Source organism: Pyrus communis, chromosome 4 (genome assembly GCF_963583255.1).
Source record: "Pyrus communis chromosome 4, drPyrComm1.1, whole genome shotgun sequence".
NCBI classification, from domain to species: domain Eukaryota; kingdom Viridiplantae; phylum Streptophyta; class Magnoliopsida; order Rosales; family Rosaceae; genus Pyrus; species Pyrus communis.
The window spans coordinates 4742767-4760845 of NC_084806.1; the positions used below are offsets into that span (position 1 = coordinate 4742767).

The window sequence follows — 18079 nt, forward strand, 5'->3', positions numbered from 1 at the left end:
CTTTTTATCCTGCTATTTTTCTTTCTAAAAATTAGAAATACAAAAAACTCGGATCATAATTAGGCAACAAAGTAAAGTTGGTTACATACATATGGATATCCTCGATTCCGTTCTTTCCGTAACAAAATTTTCAGGAATTCGACGGGATGCAAATCCAGCAAACAAGGTTCTTATGCATTATGCACCTCCAAATTGACAATCGTCGATGAGGCAGGACCGCTGGAAGGTGGCTATGTCCGTTAGCTTGTGCTTAGTAATTGACAAGACTATCTTGGAAGACAGATGAAGCAGCTAATTAAAACAGATTCTTGCAACAATGATGGCGCTCTGTACTGCGGTCCATCTTGAAAACAAATCCGTTGATTATCCCATGCTCCTGTTAGATTAGAGGCAAATAAAAGATGAGCTGTGAGATCCCGATTTGCCCCGGTGGATTTTAGAAAGATATAGGATATGCCGAAATCATTATTCAGGCTTCACCTCTCCTGAGCAGCGGGGCTTATGGGAATGACACCGGCTGGAGATGCAAGACTGCAAGAGCATCCACAGAAACATCATTTGAAGTGACAGCTATGGCTCCTTCCTCCACGATCTGTACAGAATATGACAGCGCAACTGCAACCAAATCATAGAGAAGACGACATCATGAAAAAACTGTACTATCAAGCACTAGCAGCAAGTCCAAGACCATATATAATTACGAGTTACCGTTGAACTAACAACAATTGTTATTTACCTCGAAGGGGCTCCTTCCATTGTCGTTGCTTTGTAAGCTCTTGGTACTTCTTTAGGAACAAATCATAGTAACTTCAAGATTCAACCAGGCAATCAAATAGTTCAGCAAATATATACCAGTATCTTAGAAAAGAAATTAATGAATGAGATGCATTGCTATGGGTCTAGATTTCAGGTAGCTTCCATGTTCGACAATTCAAATCATCAAACACTTAACAGCCTTATTAGAGTCCAGTGATCATGCATCATAAATGAACAAATCACACGAACTCTATCGTGGTTAGAAATGAAGATAATGTAAAAATCTGAAGCAAAGATGCATCAACCTACCCTCCACCACGGCCTAAACGCCTTCCACATCTGTCAAATGCAAGCCCTAGAATAAAAACTGAAGTGAGATAACATGAAATTATACTTTTAAGTCTCCCACAATCGGTGTTTTCTGAGGTAGGTAAGTAATTACAAGCAAGGTTAAGAAAAAATACACACCGGGTAGGATGAACAAGTCAACTGGATCGCTTGCCTCCAAAACTGCAACAAATAGGTCCTTCAGGTCCTTCATATAATTAACCGCCATTACCAACAACCGAAAAAGAAACTACTTCTAATAGGAAAATATTGAAAACAAATTTTAGCACAAATGAATGTATAAACAGATCGAGAACATTTACTCGTGCAAATTATAGTTTAGAAAAAGGGTACCATCTTCGTGTTGTTTCCCATCAGAATCCAAAAGAGCTGGCTCCAAAATGTCCATCGACTTCACGATCAGATCATCAACGCTGGAAATCCTAAGCATCCTCATGTTGCTATTCCTATCCTCCACACGCGGAACATAAAGCTTTTTCCTGTTCTGCACATCACCCTCTTGAGTTGAAACCAACAGTAAGGATCTCCAAAAGTTTAAGCACAACAACAAAATGCAGACGAATTATGAACACACACAAATGCTATATTATACACGCACCATTGGCAGGTTTGGATAGAATTTCTGAAACAATTCTTGACGTATCGACTTCTCGTAAAGCAGGAGAGCTTATGTAAGCGCATATGCTCTTACTAGATTGGAACCAAGGAGCATTTAAAACAATGCTCTGAATTGCAGCATCTGAGAATTCAACAGTTTCAGTCAGACACAAACACTTAGAGGGCAATTTGAGGAAGCTCGAACTTGAACGGGCTACCTTCTTCGGACCTCCGAACCGGGTCCATATTCTTGAGCTCTTTGCGGATTCTGGACCGGAGCAACCGCTTCTGCCGGAATATAGCTTCGATTGGGTCGTTGTCGTCTCGGTTCATGGTGGCGTAGGGGCGGTGAGAATGGGATGCGAGGCGTTCGTTAGCTAAGCGAGAAGGGAAGAGGGTACGAGAAGCTAACGTGCGTGGCTGGGTGATGAGCGCCACCGCCTCCTTTGCCCCGTTTATGAGCGCACTCGCGCTTGCTCTGCTGTGACTGAACATGCTTCGTGGCTCTCGTGCTTTTGCGGGTTTTTCCGTTAATTTGGCGCTCTTTGGTTGCGCGTAGGCGCGGTTGAAGAGTTCGGGTCGGATAGGATTTGTTTACGGTTCAGGTCATATAAGATTTGTTTACACCGCATTATAATTTAAAGAAAAACTAATTGAAAGGATTTGAAAACTTTGAATTTTAATGATAAGGACAAAATAAAAGGTAAATTGAATAGGATCATGATTGACTTTTCAATGTAAAAATGTGATTTTTCATTAAAGTAAACAATACTGGAAGCTTTTCGTTAAAGTTCCTTACGTTTAATGGTCCAAACCGTTTCATTTTAGGTCTTCTTTGAAAAATATTTGTGAGAAAGAATTATTCAAATTTTGAATCGTTTACTTACTCAATTAAATGGTTGTCGTTTTAGTGTTGTCTATGTTATCATGTTCGTTTATTTTCTTGATTATAGTTAAATGTCTTAACAATTCCTAATTTGTTTTAAATTTCTATGAAGATGCCTTTTTTTTTTTTTTTTTTTAATTTTTTTTATAACAAAAGTACGAGAAATAACTGATTTACAACAATAAAGTTTGTATATAAAATCATATTATGGACAATTTTTTTGCACACGCACAATTTCATTGTGTGTGAATTCTCATATCATACTCGTTGGTTTATATAACATCATCAAGAAAGGTCTAATCACAAGAAAAAATTATTTTGCTTTTGAGAAACTCTAATCACAATTAACTAGCCACTAAACATATGATATGATAATTTAAAATGCATATGACTATCGTGATTATTAATATTGTACCCTAGTCTTTCATTCCTACATAGTAACATAAACCAATTAGAAAGAAGAGAAAAAGCATATACATACATACATACATATATATATATATCAACTTCCAATTATATAATTGATGATAAGATTCCATTTTTCCTAAGAGTTGTCGACCTCTAAACAGTCGCAAAAGAATCTCGCAGGAGAGAGATGTATGGTGGAAGTCTGAACGAAATGAGTAATAATATCTAATCTAATCATGCTTAATTAGCATGGTTAAGCATATGAAGAACAGAATAATATCTTTGGAGGGGTTTTGTTTGCGATGTTACATGCATGTTGATTTTATTCGAGCCTTAAACATATCGAATAAGTGGGAAACATTTCACTAATTAAGTTGTCGTGTACAAATCCTGATATACAAAAAGAACAAATGAACAGTTAAGAGGTCGTTTGATAACTATTTCATTTTCAGTTTTTAGTTTTTGTTTTCATTTTTTTGAAAACTGAAAACTAAAATCATATAGAATAAGTGTGATACATTTCACTAATTAACTTGTCGTGTACGAATCCTAAAATACAAAAAGAACAAATAAATAATTAAAGGCCTGTTTGATAACTATTTCGTTTTCAATTCTTTGTTTTTATTTTTACTCTTTTGAAAACTGAGGAAAAAAAAACCGAAATCTTGTTTGTATATATATAGGCTAATAGGGATGCCTTCTATTAAGGGCCTATAGCGGATGAAACTATATACCTGTACAAATTTTGTGACAGAATCTCATACAAAATTATTATTATTATTTAAGATGATTACATTAGCTGACAGCTGGCTCAGATGACCAAAGGTATAAACTTGTGATTTGACAAAAAATTGATTTTCCATTGACCACCGTTGACAAAAAAAGGGGCACCAAGCTCACTGATTTTGTTTCCTACTTTCGTCATAAAGGTCGCCATTGATTATAAGCTTCTAGAGTATATTAATTCCAATTTGTTTACTTTTTGACATTGGAAAAATACGTAGTGCAATTATTGTCACACTATATTAATTCACGTGTTATAAGTTAATTAGATGTTATTTCATCTTTTTTTATGTAACTTTAAACTGTTTTTAAACTTAATAATTAAAGGCCATTTCTGGAAACACCATTTCCCGCTTGACTTGCACGTGTTAAGCATGCAACCAACGTTGAAATCAATAGAACCGTAATTAAACTCTAAAAACTGTCAATAGCTATTTCAGCTTCAACTTTTTATTTTTATTTTCACTTTTTGAAAACCGAAAACTTAACTTTTGTTTATATAATATAGGGATGCCTTCTATAAGTGCCTATAGTGGATGAAACTACATACGTATACAAATTTTGTGATAGAATCTCATACATATTATTATTTAAGGTATCTACCTTAGCTGGACAGCTGGTCCAGAATATCAAAGGCATAAACTTTGTGATTTGACAAAAAAAAAAAATTATTTTCAATGACCACTAAGTTGACTGATTTTGCTTCCAAATTTCCTAATTTCATCACAGAGGTCGCCATTGATTATAAGCTCCTAGAGTATATTAATTCGAAATCGTTTACTTTTGGACGTCGAGAAAATACATAGTGCAATTGTCATTACATACTATTTATTAATTCACGTATTATAAACTGAACTATCATCGAACTCAATTCTTGTCACAGTGAAATCACAATTTCATTAAGAAGGAAATTTTCTCATATCATATATAAAATAATTAGATCATATATTTGATGTTGGTGTTTAAGTGTAATTGCTGGAATTGTAGAAAGATTAAGTGTAAAATTCAGTTTTACTGTAAACCCTTGGATCACAGTCTAAGTGTGCAGCTAAAATGTAATTTTAGGGTAAGTGATGGTTTATGCCACGTGTCACTATCTCATACGATATACGAAACGGATTGTTAGATTTACATGATGTAACGAGAGATTATTCCATTCTCTCTCATCTTTCTAACGATATTCAAGTGCACAGTGTGTGCGTGTGAAGGAATGAATGCAAAATCACGTTTTCCATTTTCTTCTTCTCTCTGCAACTTCCTTTAAATTACAGAATTCATAATCTCCAATTCTCATTGATTGATTTCATATATAAGATAATAGTCTTATGAATGTTAACATAGCCTCAGAGCCAGGTTCGGTCAATTGATACTGGACGTTTGGATCTGTGAAGGAACTACCAAGAAACTCGAAATTGAGCTTGAGTTGTCTGTGACCTAAGTCTAACATGGCAAGGTCTGGTAGTAGCGAGTTGAGAGCACGGAACTTCAATGGCGATAACTATGAGTTTTGGAGTATGAGGATGAAAACCATTTTCAAGTCTCACGGGTTGTGGGATCTTGTTGAAAAGGGGTTTGAGAGCTCAGATTCGAAGAAGAATGATGAATCTGATATGAAGAAGAAAGAAAAAGAAGAATCAAGCAGTGTTGGGAAGATGACTCTCGCAGAGAGACTTATGAAGGATGCCAAAGCTCTGGGTTTGATTCAGGGAGCCGTCGCAGAGAGACTTGTAAATGGCAAGCATGCCCCCACATCTTTTACAAAATTACAATCTTTGCATCTACATTATTTTTTTGACAATTATTATATCACATTAAATATCATATCTTTTTTAATCATCTAACATATTCACACTAATTTATATAAGACTTTTTTTTTTTTTTGTTAAAAACACTTTTATAAAAAAAATAAAAAAATAAAAAAAAAACCCAAACAATCAATAACTTTATTTTACAACTATTTATTCTCACGCAGCAACAGAAATAATTCTCTTAAAAAGCACACCAATATCAAAGCGTGTTCTTAATGGATCCCACACATCTAAATAAAAGTTTTAAAGTTTCACAGAGCAGAAGGATACCAGACTGCTTTTGATAAAGGCGATAATGGAGGGGAGAATCAAATACAGAACCTCGAGCGCAGAAGGATACCAGACAGTTTAAGTTGATAGCCACCGCCATAACCAACTCAATGACAGAAAGACGAGGGGGAGCACTACGAAGCAAGAAATGAAGTACCCTCGATCATATAATGATAATCGTCGTTCACTTGTTTTGGTTTCTTGAACTATTTCTTCATAGTGCACTAGAACTAGATTCAGGAGTGCAGGTGCGGTCACCTTCTTCAAACGAGCCGAAAAACTTGGCCAGTTTTTGTGACAAGGATTGCTGGCTTTCATTTAATGACTCTTCATCTCCCTCGTAATCATCATCGTCTTCGTAGACAAAACGAACCCCCCACTTCTTCAGCTCGACGCCTTTCATCAATGGCGGATCCCTCCTCGACACATGTATCTTATAACCTTCTTTTAACTGAGAAACCAAGGGAACGCCAGTCGGGTATCGGCACAAGTGAAATTGGTCTTCATTTGTGTTTGGTACTCCCTGTAAGTTCAATGCTGAAGTGAAGGTAGGAAAATCCACTACAAGGATCTTTGCTTGAATGTCCACTATTGCAGGGAGTTCTTCTCTTATTTCATCTGGTATTTGTTGGTTGAGAGAGACTACAACGCCTATGATCACGCTTTTGAGAACGCAGTTTTTTCTCTCAGAGAATGTAACCACACCTTGAGAAAACCAGTCTGGTATCTTGCTTCCTGGCATGCTAAGATTGCGTATTTTTCTCAAGTAGCTCTGCAACAAAAATTTCCAAACCTATGACTGAGTTACCATTTCTATACGGTGCATGCGTGTGTGTGTGTGTGTGTGTGAGAGAGAGAGAGAGAGAGAGAGATTTAGAGAGAAAGAGGACCTTAGCAAGTCTTTTCTTAACAACTGATGAGCAAGCATTGCAACCACTCGCATACAACCTCACCAAGGAATTCAAGCATTCAAGGCCTGGAATATCGACAACTTTATCACAACTTGTTAGGTTCAGCTCCACCAAGTTTTGCAGGTTTGAAATATCAGAGATGCTTTCTAATGAAGTGCAGTTTGCAATATTCACTTCATCCAAACTCGAGGGAAGCGGAGGCAGAGACTTGAGCTTTTTACAATGAGACAACAAAAGCTTCTTAAGAACGGACAGTCCCCTGAGACTGGCTGGAAGGCTGGAAAAACTATTGCGGCTTAAGTTCAAGGTTTTGAGTGATGACAACCTCTCGAAATCATCAACAATTTTGCCAGATATATTACAACCATAAGCATCCAGATCATATAGCAAGGACAGATTTGAGAAAGAAGATGGGAGTATAAAATTGATCTCTTCTGTGTGTTCCCTGTTTTGATGCTTCTTTCTCATTTTTAAAACCATCAGACTAGAAAGCATTCCAAAGCTCTCAGGTAGTTCTGTTACCGCAGTATCCGCCATCTGCAATCTGTGCAAGGACATGAGTTGTCCTATTGAAGCTGGAAGCTTGCGTAACTGTTTACATCCGTTCAAGCGCAACACGGTAAGATTTTCCAACATCCCTACTGATTCTGGCAACTCTGTGATAGTAGCATCGGTTATGACTATAGCAGTTAGTCCCCTCATGCTTCCGATTGACTGCGGTAATGATCTAAGAAATCCACATTTCCTCATCTCAAGCTTCTCAAGTGTTTTCAAGGCACCGATTTCATGTGGGAGATTCGTGATTAATGTCTCATCTATTTGTAGCACAACTAGAGAATTTAAACCTCCAACTGAATCAGGCAATTTTCTCATAAACTCGCCTCTCCCCACTGATAACTCCCTCAAGTTTGACAAAGAACCAATGGACGCAGGCAGTTCTTTGATAGGACTACCATAAGTAAGAAATTCCACTAACGAATTCAGGTGTCCAATGGAATCTGGAATGGTGGTCAGTGAATTACACCAGAGCAAACTTAGTCTCTCAAGGTTTGCCAAAGATCCAAATGAATCGGGTAGTTTTTCTAAAGCTGAATCGTTAAGGGATATTTCTTTGAGAGAACACAACTTTCCTATCAACTCAGGTAGCCCTTTCAAAAATTTGCATCGGTTCAAGCTGAGCCTTTCGAGTTTCGTAAGCTTGAAGATAGATTCAGGAAGACTTTCTATCACTGTCTCGTCAAGGAGAAGTTCTTTCAATGATACCATGCTGTCCATGTTGCTGGGCAGTTTTTTCAATTTTGAGCAACCGGTGAGGATTAGCTTCTCAAGTTTTCTCAGGCCAGATACATCACTGGGAAGTTCAATAAGGTTGGAACAACCTCCAAGGTTCAAGTGGACTAATGTATTCAAATTCCCAACCGAGGGATGAAGTTTATTGAGATTAACACATAGCTCAAGATCAATCTTTTCCAAGGTGCGGTTACCAGATAAATCAGGTATAGCAGTTAGATAGGAGCATTCGTGTAGAATCAAGAACATCAATTGCTGTGGCACCTGGAATACAATCAAAATCGCCCTTTGTATTACAGAGAAAACTAGCTTAGAAAATCATAAAAAGTGTAAAGCATCCAAAGAGTAGGATAGAAAAGGATAAAGCAGATGATTGATCAAATAGTGAAGCATACCTTGTAACGCCCGCACCACAAACTTACAAGTTTGCTCTTTGAAAGATCAAGGACAGCAAGTTGCCGAGGGCAAAAATCCGAAGGAAGAAATTTCAAAGGACAACCTTTCCATTGTAACCACTTCAACTCAGCTGGAAGAAACTTGAACTTCCCTTTCAAATTCACAAAATTAATTTGGAGAAGTCTAAGATTGACCATTGCTCCAAGGGGTTTGGAGCAAATTACAACCTCTCTCTTTTTCTCTGCTTGATTTTGAAGATATGCTTTGTGCCTTTCCTTTAGGTATGTTACTGCAGAGCAAAAACTGGGGCTTTTTCGAAAGTTGTCCCACGAAACTCTGTCACCACTTGGATCCCGCACCATCCTTATCGATGATTCGAAGTCTAAGACTATCCCTTGTATACATCTTGTTCCCTGTTGTCAAGGTATCGAAACATATATAAGAAACTGTGTGAAGAAATATCAAGCCAATTATCATCTAATCTAGAAACTGTCTCACATGAATATGTGAACAATAAAAGTACCATAGTGGATTCTGTACCTTATCATCCTTGAAGACGTTCAAGATTTCATCACGATCCCAAAGTCTACTACGCATGCCAGGATCTTCAACGTTTTCATGTCTAACGATTTGTCTTCCCATGTCTCTAACTTGATCGTGCATCCACAGCATACCGTCTTCATAAACCTTCATGAGAGATTTTGCGGTGAGGTCAGCAATTGCTATCTCACCATCAAAACCACAACCCTTCAGTATGTCAATGGCATCTTCTCTCTTCATATTCATTTTCACAAATAAACATGCAAAGTCAAGGAAGATACGCTTCTCTTGGTCGTTTAGAGCATCATAACTTATCTTTAACACATCTTGAAGATCGCCGGGACGAATACGTTTCAGTTTCTGCAGACTGTCTCTCCATTCCTCTATTCTCCTCCGATATAATAGGTAAGAGCCGAATACTTCAAGAGCCAACGGTAGCCCACCTGTGAGAGACACAATCTGCTCGGACAGGGCCAGGTAATCATCAGGGGGCTTTTCTTTTCGCAGCGCATGGTAGCTAAACAGTTCAAGCGCCTGAGACGAATCCAACTCCCTGACCTCATACAACTTGTTCACAAGATGATCGGGCAAGGCACTTCTATCTCTTGTGGTAACAATGATTCTGCTTCCTTCATAAAACCAGTCTCTGTTGCCAACTAAAGCACTTAGTTGCTCTACATTATCAACATCATCCAAAACAATAAGAACTCGCTTCTCGTACACAGTCGCTTTTATTGCAGAAATACCAACGTTAAGTTCATTTACCGGCGTCTTCAGAGTAGAAAGACTACCGATAAGTCTGTTTTGAAGCGTTACTAACCCCTCGTGTCCTGCAGAAGTTTCTCTAACATTTGAGATGAAGCCGCGATGCTCGAAGTAAGCAACAAGTCTGTTAAAAAGGGCCTTGGCAAGAGTCGTCTTGCCAACACCACCCATGCCATGAATTCCGAGCACTCGAACGCCATTGGATCGAACATCCAACAACCTCATCGCATCTTCAACTCGAGAATCAAGTCCCACTGTGTAGGAAGCAAGACCTACCGGGGTTTTCCTTATTTCATTCAAAACCTTTTTGACCAACCTCTGAACCACCTCTGCTTCCTCGCTGTCAAATTACATGACCACAACTACATTAGTTTGCCTCTTGGGGTGATGAGCACAAAAGATAACTTTAGCTTTTACACCTCTAATCTTTTGGATTAAGATTTCAAAGACATGAAGCAAACTAACCAAGAGAGGAATCACGTGATCAATTGAAAAAAAACTATGACCAACTTAATTTGATTAACATTTTGCTTCAATCATACAACAACAACAAAGCTTTATCCTACGAAATGGGGCCGCTGTATGACTCCCAGAATGCTACTGCGCTCGGTTTTGCGCCATAATCTTAATCTTAGATATTTTGACAGTGAAACTTTAAATTGTAACCTGAATGAGTCTCAAATCCCCAGATCCAAATGCATGCAGCAGCCAAAACTCGAACCATATTATATATGAATATGAATAAACAAATAGTAAACTAGGCCGTAAGATTTACTCAGTTAATTCATACTTCCAATAGACTCCAAAAAACCTTAAACATTAAATAATCAAATTCCTAATCATTTCAATTTCTGCATGCTGCTGTTAGCTAGCTAGGGTTTTAACAGATCTTTAACTGCTTGAGTGGGATTTTAACAGAAATTAGTTATGAATCAATTTTAGTACTATTACTGATTTAATTACTACCTGGAGGAGTCGCAAACGTAACCGGCTTTGCCACCGACTTTGGCCATGGCGCTCCTCCACCTCGAGACGACGGCGTTTCCATACTGCAGTTCGTGAGCTGAAAAATGTTCAGAAAACGGGCCCCTCTGTCGACGGACGTCGGAGGGATCCACTTGGTAGAACACAGGCAGAATCAGACACCTCCTGCTGTTCTCGCATATCTTAGCCAGCTCCTCCAAGCACCACCTCGACTCGGCGTATCTCGGCGACAAGACGACGATTGCGGCCGCCGAGTCGTCGATCGCTTCCAGCAGGCTCGGGGCGATGTCGTCCCCGCGGTCCAAACCGTCGTTGTCTAAGAAGACTCGGACGCCGCGGCTTTTGAGGGCCTCGTACAAGCTCTTCGTGATTGTTGAGCGCGTGTCTTCTCCTCTGAAACTCAGGAACACGTCCCAGCGTAGCCGGAAGCCACCCGGGGTTGACGAAACGGCGTCGCCGTCGTCGTCTTCTCCCGCCATTTGCCTCCTTTGCACGTCTACGCGTTCGACCATTATGGCCGTTCGTATGGTTAAGGGGGTGTGATATTCACACACCCCTAAGTTCCTGACCACCTTTCTTATTTTTTAGTATTTAATTGGTTTCCACGTATGTATCATTCCTACTTTTTGACTTATAAGAGTTGTTTTTTATTTTTTATTTTTTCACTTAGTAAGAACCAACACTCAAAGATAAATATATTTAGATGTGTAAAGAACACATGAAGGTAGATATATTTTTGTTGATTTTTTGAGTGTCTTTGAGTGTTGGTTATTCCTAAGTGAAAAAATCAAAAACAATAAAGGGGTTTTTTGATATGGGTCCAAAATAACTAAAATTGAACCTATTTCAAAAGTCAAAAATCACTAAAAATTGGACATATTTCAAAAGATGGCCCATAAAATTGAACCTATTTCAAATTTTCCCAATAAAAAACAACTTTCAAAAGTCAAAAAGTATGAAGGGCATATATGGAAGATTAAATTGCAGGATACTAATTAAGTATTAAAAAATTAGGAAGGGTGTGGGAAAAGTAGTTAGGGGTGTGTGAATATCACACCCCTAGTTAAGAAGTGAGCACATATTTCCTCCCAAAAAAAAAACAAAAAAAAAAACATTGAGCTCGACAAAATAAAAGGTATAGTGAATAGTACCATGATTAACTTTTTAGTGTAAAAATATGATTTTTTATTAAAATAAACAGTACATGGAGCTTTTTATTAAAATTCCCAAAAAAATGTAGAGATGATAACTTAGAGGTGAACATGCTTATTAAAATTTTAACATTTTGACAGAATGGTTGAACATCACATTTTATTATTTAAGTGAAGAAAATTTAATTTAAATTGTAATTTTTTAATACAAATATCTCACAATTTATATATTATTTTATATTATGAACACGCTGAAAAAAATTCCTTGCTTAGGATCTAGAAACCTTTCGGGGGAAGGTTTGGGAAAAGAAGCAAAAAATAGTAAAAGATGGATGGTCCCAGACTATCTAAGTAAGGAAAATATACATATATGTTGTAATATAATATGTGGATCGCCCACATGAATAGTTTGTTATTAGAAAAATCAAATGGATTATTATTCATATGAAGAAAAACATATGAGTTACTATTCATTTGAAGAAAATTTGGGAATTGGATCCTCTCCGAGGCAATGCCTCGGGATCCTACTGACCAAACAACATGGGCCGTTGGATTTTGATCCAACGGCTACAATTATTATAACTTTTAGAGGGACCCCCTGTTTGTAGTCGTTGGATCAAACTTCAACGGCCTATGTTGTCCAGTCAGTAGAATCCTGAGGCATTGCCTCGGAGAGGATCCAATTCCGAAAATTTATATAGTAAATAGTATTGCTACAGTAATCTTTTGCTTATAAAAATGAATGAGAAGGAGAGTTGACACACAACTCTTGGCCGAGAAAAGAAACATAAGGAAGAGAGAAAAGAGAGGAAGAAGAGGAGATAATAGAGAGAGTTATCTTTATACTCTTATTATTTCAAATTATAAATGAAAGCACGCTGCTGCCCCAAGGACATACTCTAGTCATACTGACTGTAGAGGAACCTCGTAAATTTTGTGTCTTGTTTCATTTATTCCACTGCACACATAACGCCGATTTTATAACAATATAAAGATATTTTGAGAACATTCTGAATCTTTGGTATAGGTCTACTTTGTGCTTATTAAATATTTAATGTAATGCATGCTAGGGATAACTTAATATGTTGTGTGGATAACACTCGACAAGTTCTTTCTATATCACTCATCAGATTACTTCAGTATATGTCGGATATCTGTAGACATGTGCACAACAAGCCCACCATAAGAATAAACGGATTTGTTTTTTACATGCTTCGCTTTCTGTTCTTATCTAAAAAACTTGTATTTAACACTATGACCTCCAAAATTCAAATCCTGAATCCGTCACTAGGAGGGATGGCAGTCACAAGAAAGGGAGAGAAGTGTCCAAACCCCCAAAGAGAGCTCTCAAGCCTCTCCCCCTCCATATAAATGTCATAGCTCTTCAAATAGTCAATACAAATACAACCATAGTGAATGTAGTCATATTATAGGTGAACAGCTATAGGTCTGTATGTATTATGTCTAACTACGACCTAACCATTGACTTCCACTCCCGCAAAGTTATTAGTTGTCCTACTAGCTTTTGGCGACAATAGATATCATTGACATATTAATTATGAAAAAAGTACTTATAATGTAACTGTAAGGCCATCATGTTATTGTTTTTGTTGATTTCAGCCATTTGCAGACGAGGGGGATGACTCTTTTTAGCCAAACAGCATACTCTTAAACATATTTGGTTAGTTTTCAAACTTTTTATCCTGCTATTTTTCTTTCTAAAAATTAGAAATACAAAAAACTCGGATCATAATTAGGCAACAAAGTACAGTTGGTTACATACACATGGATATCCTCGATTCCGTTCTTTCCGTAACAAAATTTTCAGGAATTCGACGGGATGCAAATCCAGCAAACAAGGTTCTTATGCATTATGCACCTCCAAATTGACAATCGTCGATGAGGCAGGACCGCTGGAAGGTGGCTATGTCCGTTAGCTTGTGCTTAGTAATTGACAAGACTATCTTGGAAGACAGATGAAGCAGCTAATTAAAACAGATTCTTGCAACAATGATGGCGCTCTGTACTGCGGTCCATCTTGAAAACAAATCCGTTGATTATCCCATGCTCCTGTTAGATTAGAGGCAAATAAAAGATGAGCTGTGAGATCCCGATTTGCCCCGGTGGATTTTAGAAAGATATAGGATATGCCGAAATCATTATTCAGGCTTCACCTCTCCTGAGCAGCGGGGCTTATGGGAATGACACCGGCTGGAGATGCAAGAGCATCCACAGAAACATCATTTGAAGTGACAGCTATGGCTCCTTCCTCCACGATCTGTACAGAATATGACAGCGCAACTGCAACCAAATCATAGAGAAGACGACATCATGAAAAAACTGTACTATCAAGCACTAGCAGCAAGTCCAAGACCATATATAATTACGAGTTACCGTTGAACTAACAACAATTGTTATTTACCTCGAAGGGGCTCCTTCCATTGTCGTTGCTTTGTAAGCTCTTGGTACTTCTTTAGGAACAAATCATAGTAACTTCAAGATTCAACCAGGCAATCAAATAGTTCAGCAAATATATACCAGTATCTTAGAAAAGAAATTAATGAATGAGATGCATTGCTATGGGTCTAGATTTCAGGTAGCTTCCATGTTCGACAATTCAAATCATCAAACACTTAACAGCCTTATTAGAGTCCAGTGATCATGCATCATAAATGAACAAATCACACGAACTCTATCGTGGTTAGAAATGAAGATAATGTAAAAATCTGAAGCAAAGATGCATCAACCTACCCTCCACCACGGCCTAAACGCCTTCCACATCTGTCAAATGCAAGCCCTAGAATAAAAACTGAAGTGAGATAACATGAAATTATACTTTTAAGTCTCCCACAATCGGTGTTTTCTGAGGTAGGTAAGTAATTACAAGCAAGGTTAAGAAAAAATACACACCGGGTAGGATGAACAAGTCAACTGGATCGCTTGCCTCCAAAACTGCAACAAATAGGTCCTTCAGGTCCTTCATATAATTAACCGCCATTACCAACAACCGAAAAAGAAACTACTTCTAATAGGAAAATATTGAAAACAAATTTTAGCACAAATGAATGTATAAACAGATCGAGAACATTTACTCGTGCAAATTATAGTTTAGAAAAAGGGTACCATCTTCGTGTTGTTTCCCATCAGAATCCAAAAGAGCTGGCTCCAAAATGTCCATCGAGTTCACGATCAGATCATCAACGCTGGAAATCCTAAGCATCCTCATGTTGCTATTCCTATCCTCCACACGCGGAACATAAAGCTTTTTCCTGTTCTGCACATCACCCTCTTGAGTTGAAACCAACAGTAAGGATCTCCAAAAGTTTAAGCACAACAACAAAATGCAGACGAATTATGAACACACACAAATGCTATATTATACACGCACCATTGGCAGGTTTGGATAGAATTTCTGAAACAATTATTGACGTATCGACTTCTCGTAAAGCAGGAGAGCTTATGTAAGCGCATATGCTCTTACTAGATTGGAACCAAGGAGCATTTAAAACAATGCTCTGAATTGCAGCATCTGAGAATTCAACAGTTTCAGTCAGACACAAACACTTAGAGGGCAATTTGAGGAAGCTCGAACTTGAACGGGCTACCTTCTTCGGACCTCCGAACCGGGTCCATATTCTTGAGCTCTTTGCGGATTCTGGACCGGAGCAACCGCTTCTGCCGGAATATAGCTTCGATTGGGTCGTTGTCGTCTCGGTTCATGGTGGCGTAGGGGCGGTGAGAATGGGATGCGAGGCGTTCGTTAGCTAAGCGAGAAGGGAAGAGGGTACGAGAAGCTAACGTGCGTGGCTGGGTGATGAGCGCCACCGCCTCCTTTGCCCCGTTTATGAGCCCACTCGCGCTTGCTCTGCTGTGACTGAACATGCTTCGTGGCTCTCGTGCTTTTGCGGGTTTTTCCGTTAATTTGGCGCTCTTTGGTTGCGCGTAGGCGCGGTTGAAGAGTTCGGGTCGGATAGGATTTGTTTACGGTTCAGGTCATATAAGATTTGTTTACACCGCATTATAATTTAAAGAAAAACTAATTAAAATAATTTGAAAATTTTGAATTTTAATGATAAAGATAAAATAAAAGATAAATTAAATAGTACCATGATTGACTTTTCAGTGTAAAAATGTGATTTTTCGTTAAAGTAAACAATACTGGAAGCTTTTCGTTAAAGTTCCTTACATTTAATGGTCCAAACTGTTTCATTTTAGGTCTTCTTTGAAAAATATTTGTGAGAAAGAATTATTCAAATTTTGAATCGTTTACTTACTCAATTAAATGGTTGTCGTTTTAGTGTTGTCTATGTTATCATGTTCTTTTATTTTCTTGATTATAGTTAAATGTCTTAACAATTCCTAATTTGTTTTAAATTTCTATGAAGATGGTTTTTTTTTTTTTTTTTTATAACAAAAGTACGAGAAATAACTGATTTACAACAATAAAGTTTGTATATAAAATCATATTATGGACAATTTTTTTGCACACGCACAATTTCATTGTGTGTGAATTCTCATATCATACTCATTGGTTTATATAACATCATCAAGAAAGGTCTAATCACAAGAAAAAATTATTTTGCTTTTGAGAAACTCTAATCACAATTAACTAGCCACTAAACATATGATATGATAATTTAAAATGCATATGACTATCGTGATTATTAATATTGTACCCTAGTCTTTCATTCCTACATAGTACCATAAACCAATTAGAAAGAAGAGAAAAAGCATATACATACATACATACATAAATATATATATCAACTTCCAATTATATAATTGATGATAAGATTCCATTTTTCCTAAGAGTTGTCGACATCTAAACAGTCGCAAAAGAATCTCGCAGGAGAGAGATGTATGGTGGAAGTCTGGACGAAATGAGTAATAATATCTAATCTAATCATGCTTAATTAGCATGGTTAAGCATATGAAGAACAGAATAATATCTTTGGAGGGGTTTTTGTTTGCGATGTTACATGCATGTTGATTTTATTCGAGCCTTAAACATATCGAATAAGTGGGAAACATTTCACTAATTAAGTTGTCGTGTACAAATCCTGATATACAAAAAGAACAAATGAACAGTTAAGAGGTCGTTTGATAACTATTTTATTTTCAGTTTTTAGTTTTTGTTTTCATTTTTTTGAAAACTGAAAACTAAAATCATATAGAATAAGTGTGATACATTTCACTAATTAACTTGTCGTGTACGAATCCTAAAATACAAAAAGAACAAATAAATAATTAAAGACCTTTTTGATAACTATTTCGTTTTCAATTCTTTGTTTTTATTTTTACTCTTTTGAAAACTGGGGAAAAAAAAACCGAAATCTTGTTTGTATATATATAGGCTAATAGGGATGCCTTCTATTAAGTGCCTACAGCGGATGAAACTATATACTTGTACAAATTTTGTGTCACATCCCGGCCCGGGGTGGACTACTTCCCGGGCCCGACTCCACTACCGTAGCACGATATTGTCCGCTTTGGGCTTACCATTCCCTCACGTTTTTGTTTTGCGCCCCTCCAGGTTCTAGTTGCTTAGCAGTCTCGGTGGTTTCCCAGAGGGTTCTCCCGGCTTTTCTGACAGATACTCACCAACGTAGGGTCACCTTCGGGTGTACTTTTGTCGCAACTTTTCTTTTGGACTGCTGTAGTCTTGCTCTGAATTTGTATCCCACTTACGCTAGCACTTGTTTAGTACTTTGTTTGCTAGTTTTTAAATTATTCGTACTTTTATATTACTATCTTATTAGCTTCCGCACGTGCACATGGTTACGTCACCTTCGTGTGACGGCCAGCACGCCCTGATCTCGGTCGGGGTGTGGCATTTTGTGACAGTATCTCATACAAAATTATTATTATTATTTAAGATGATTACATTAGCTGACAGCTGGCTCAGATGACCAAAGGTATAAACTTGTGATTTGACAAAAAATTGATTTTCCATTGACCACCGTTGACAAAAAAAGGGGCACCAAGCTCACTGATTTTGTTTCCTACTTTCGTCATAAAGGTCGCCATTGATTATAAGCTTCTAGAGTATATTAATTCCAATTTGTTTACTTTTTGACATTGGGAAAATACGTAGTGCAATTATTGTCACACTATATTAATTCACGTGTTATAAGTTAATTAGACGTTATTTTACCTTTTTTTATGTAACTTTAAACTGTTTTTAAA

The 18079-nt window shown here is 37.5% G+C and overlaps 2 protein-coding genes and 1 pseudogene across 2 annotated transcripts; all 3 read right to left on the reverse strand.

The window, feature by feature from the left end:
- LOC137731378 (5-formyltetrahydrofolate cyclo-ligase, mitochondrial-like) lies at positions 1–2196 on the reverse strand (annotated as a pseudogene).
- Positions 2197–5750: 3554 nt separating this feature from the next.
- On the reverse strand, positions 5751–11228 carry LOC137731681 (disease resistance protein RPV1-like). The gene is made up of 5 exons (XM_068470862.1): positions 10725–11228; positions 8994–10098; positions 8453–8866; positions 6747–8321; positions 5751–6628 (listed from the first exon to the last, which is right to left on the reverse strand). The coding sequence occupies exons 1-5, from the start codon at positions 11219–11221 to the stop codon at positions 6071–6073; spliced, it is 4149 nt and encodes a 1382-aa protein (XP_068326963.1). The 5' UTR covers positions 11222–11228; the 3' UTR covers positions 5751–6070.
- A 2373-nt stretch (positions 11229–13601) lies between these two features.
- LOC137732095 (5-formyltetrahydrofolate cyclo-ligase, mitochondrial-like) lies at positions 13602–15869 on the reverse strand. Its single transcript, XM_068471388.1, has 8 exons — positions 15499–15869; positions 15282–15422; positions 15017–15181; positions 14804–14845; positions 14645–14690; positions 14316–14386; positions 14068–14194; positions 13602–13963 (listed from the first exon to the last, which is right to left on the reverse strand). The coding sequence occupies exons 1-8, from the start codon at positions 15773–15775 to the stop codon at positions 13951–13953; spliced, it is 882 nt and encodes a 293-aa protein (XP_068327489.1). The 5' UTR covers positions 15776–15869; the 3' UTR covers positions 13602–13950.
- Positions 15870–18079: the final 2210 nt, after the last annotated feature.

Coding starts and splice junctions, on each gene's coding strand:
- LOC137731681 (XM_068470862.1), bottom strand. CDS start 11,221: ATGGCGGGAGAAGACGACGACGGCGACGCCGTTTCGTCAACCCCGGGT. Junction 8,322..8,452: donor TGTGGTGCGGGCGTTACAAG/GTATGCTTCACT, acceptor ATTGTATTCCAG/GTGCCACAGCAATTGATGTT. Junction 6,629..6,746: donor TTAAGAAAAGACTTGCTAAG/GTCCTCTTTCTC, acceptor TTTTTGTTGCAG/AGCTACTTGAGAAAAATACG.
- LOC137732095 (XM_068471388.1), bottom strand. CDS start 15,775: ATGTTCAGTCACAGCAGAGCAAGCGCGAGTGGGCTCATAAACGGGGCA. Junction 15,423..15,498: donor GGTTCGGAGGTCCGAAGAAG/GTAGCCCGTTCA, acceptor TTGAATTCTCAG/ATGCTGCAATTCAGAGCATT. Junction 14,846..15,016: donor TGGGAAACAACACGAAGATG/GTACCCTTTTTC, acceptor TATTTGTTGCAG/TTTTGGAGGCAAGCGATCCA.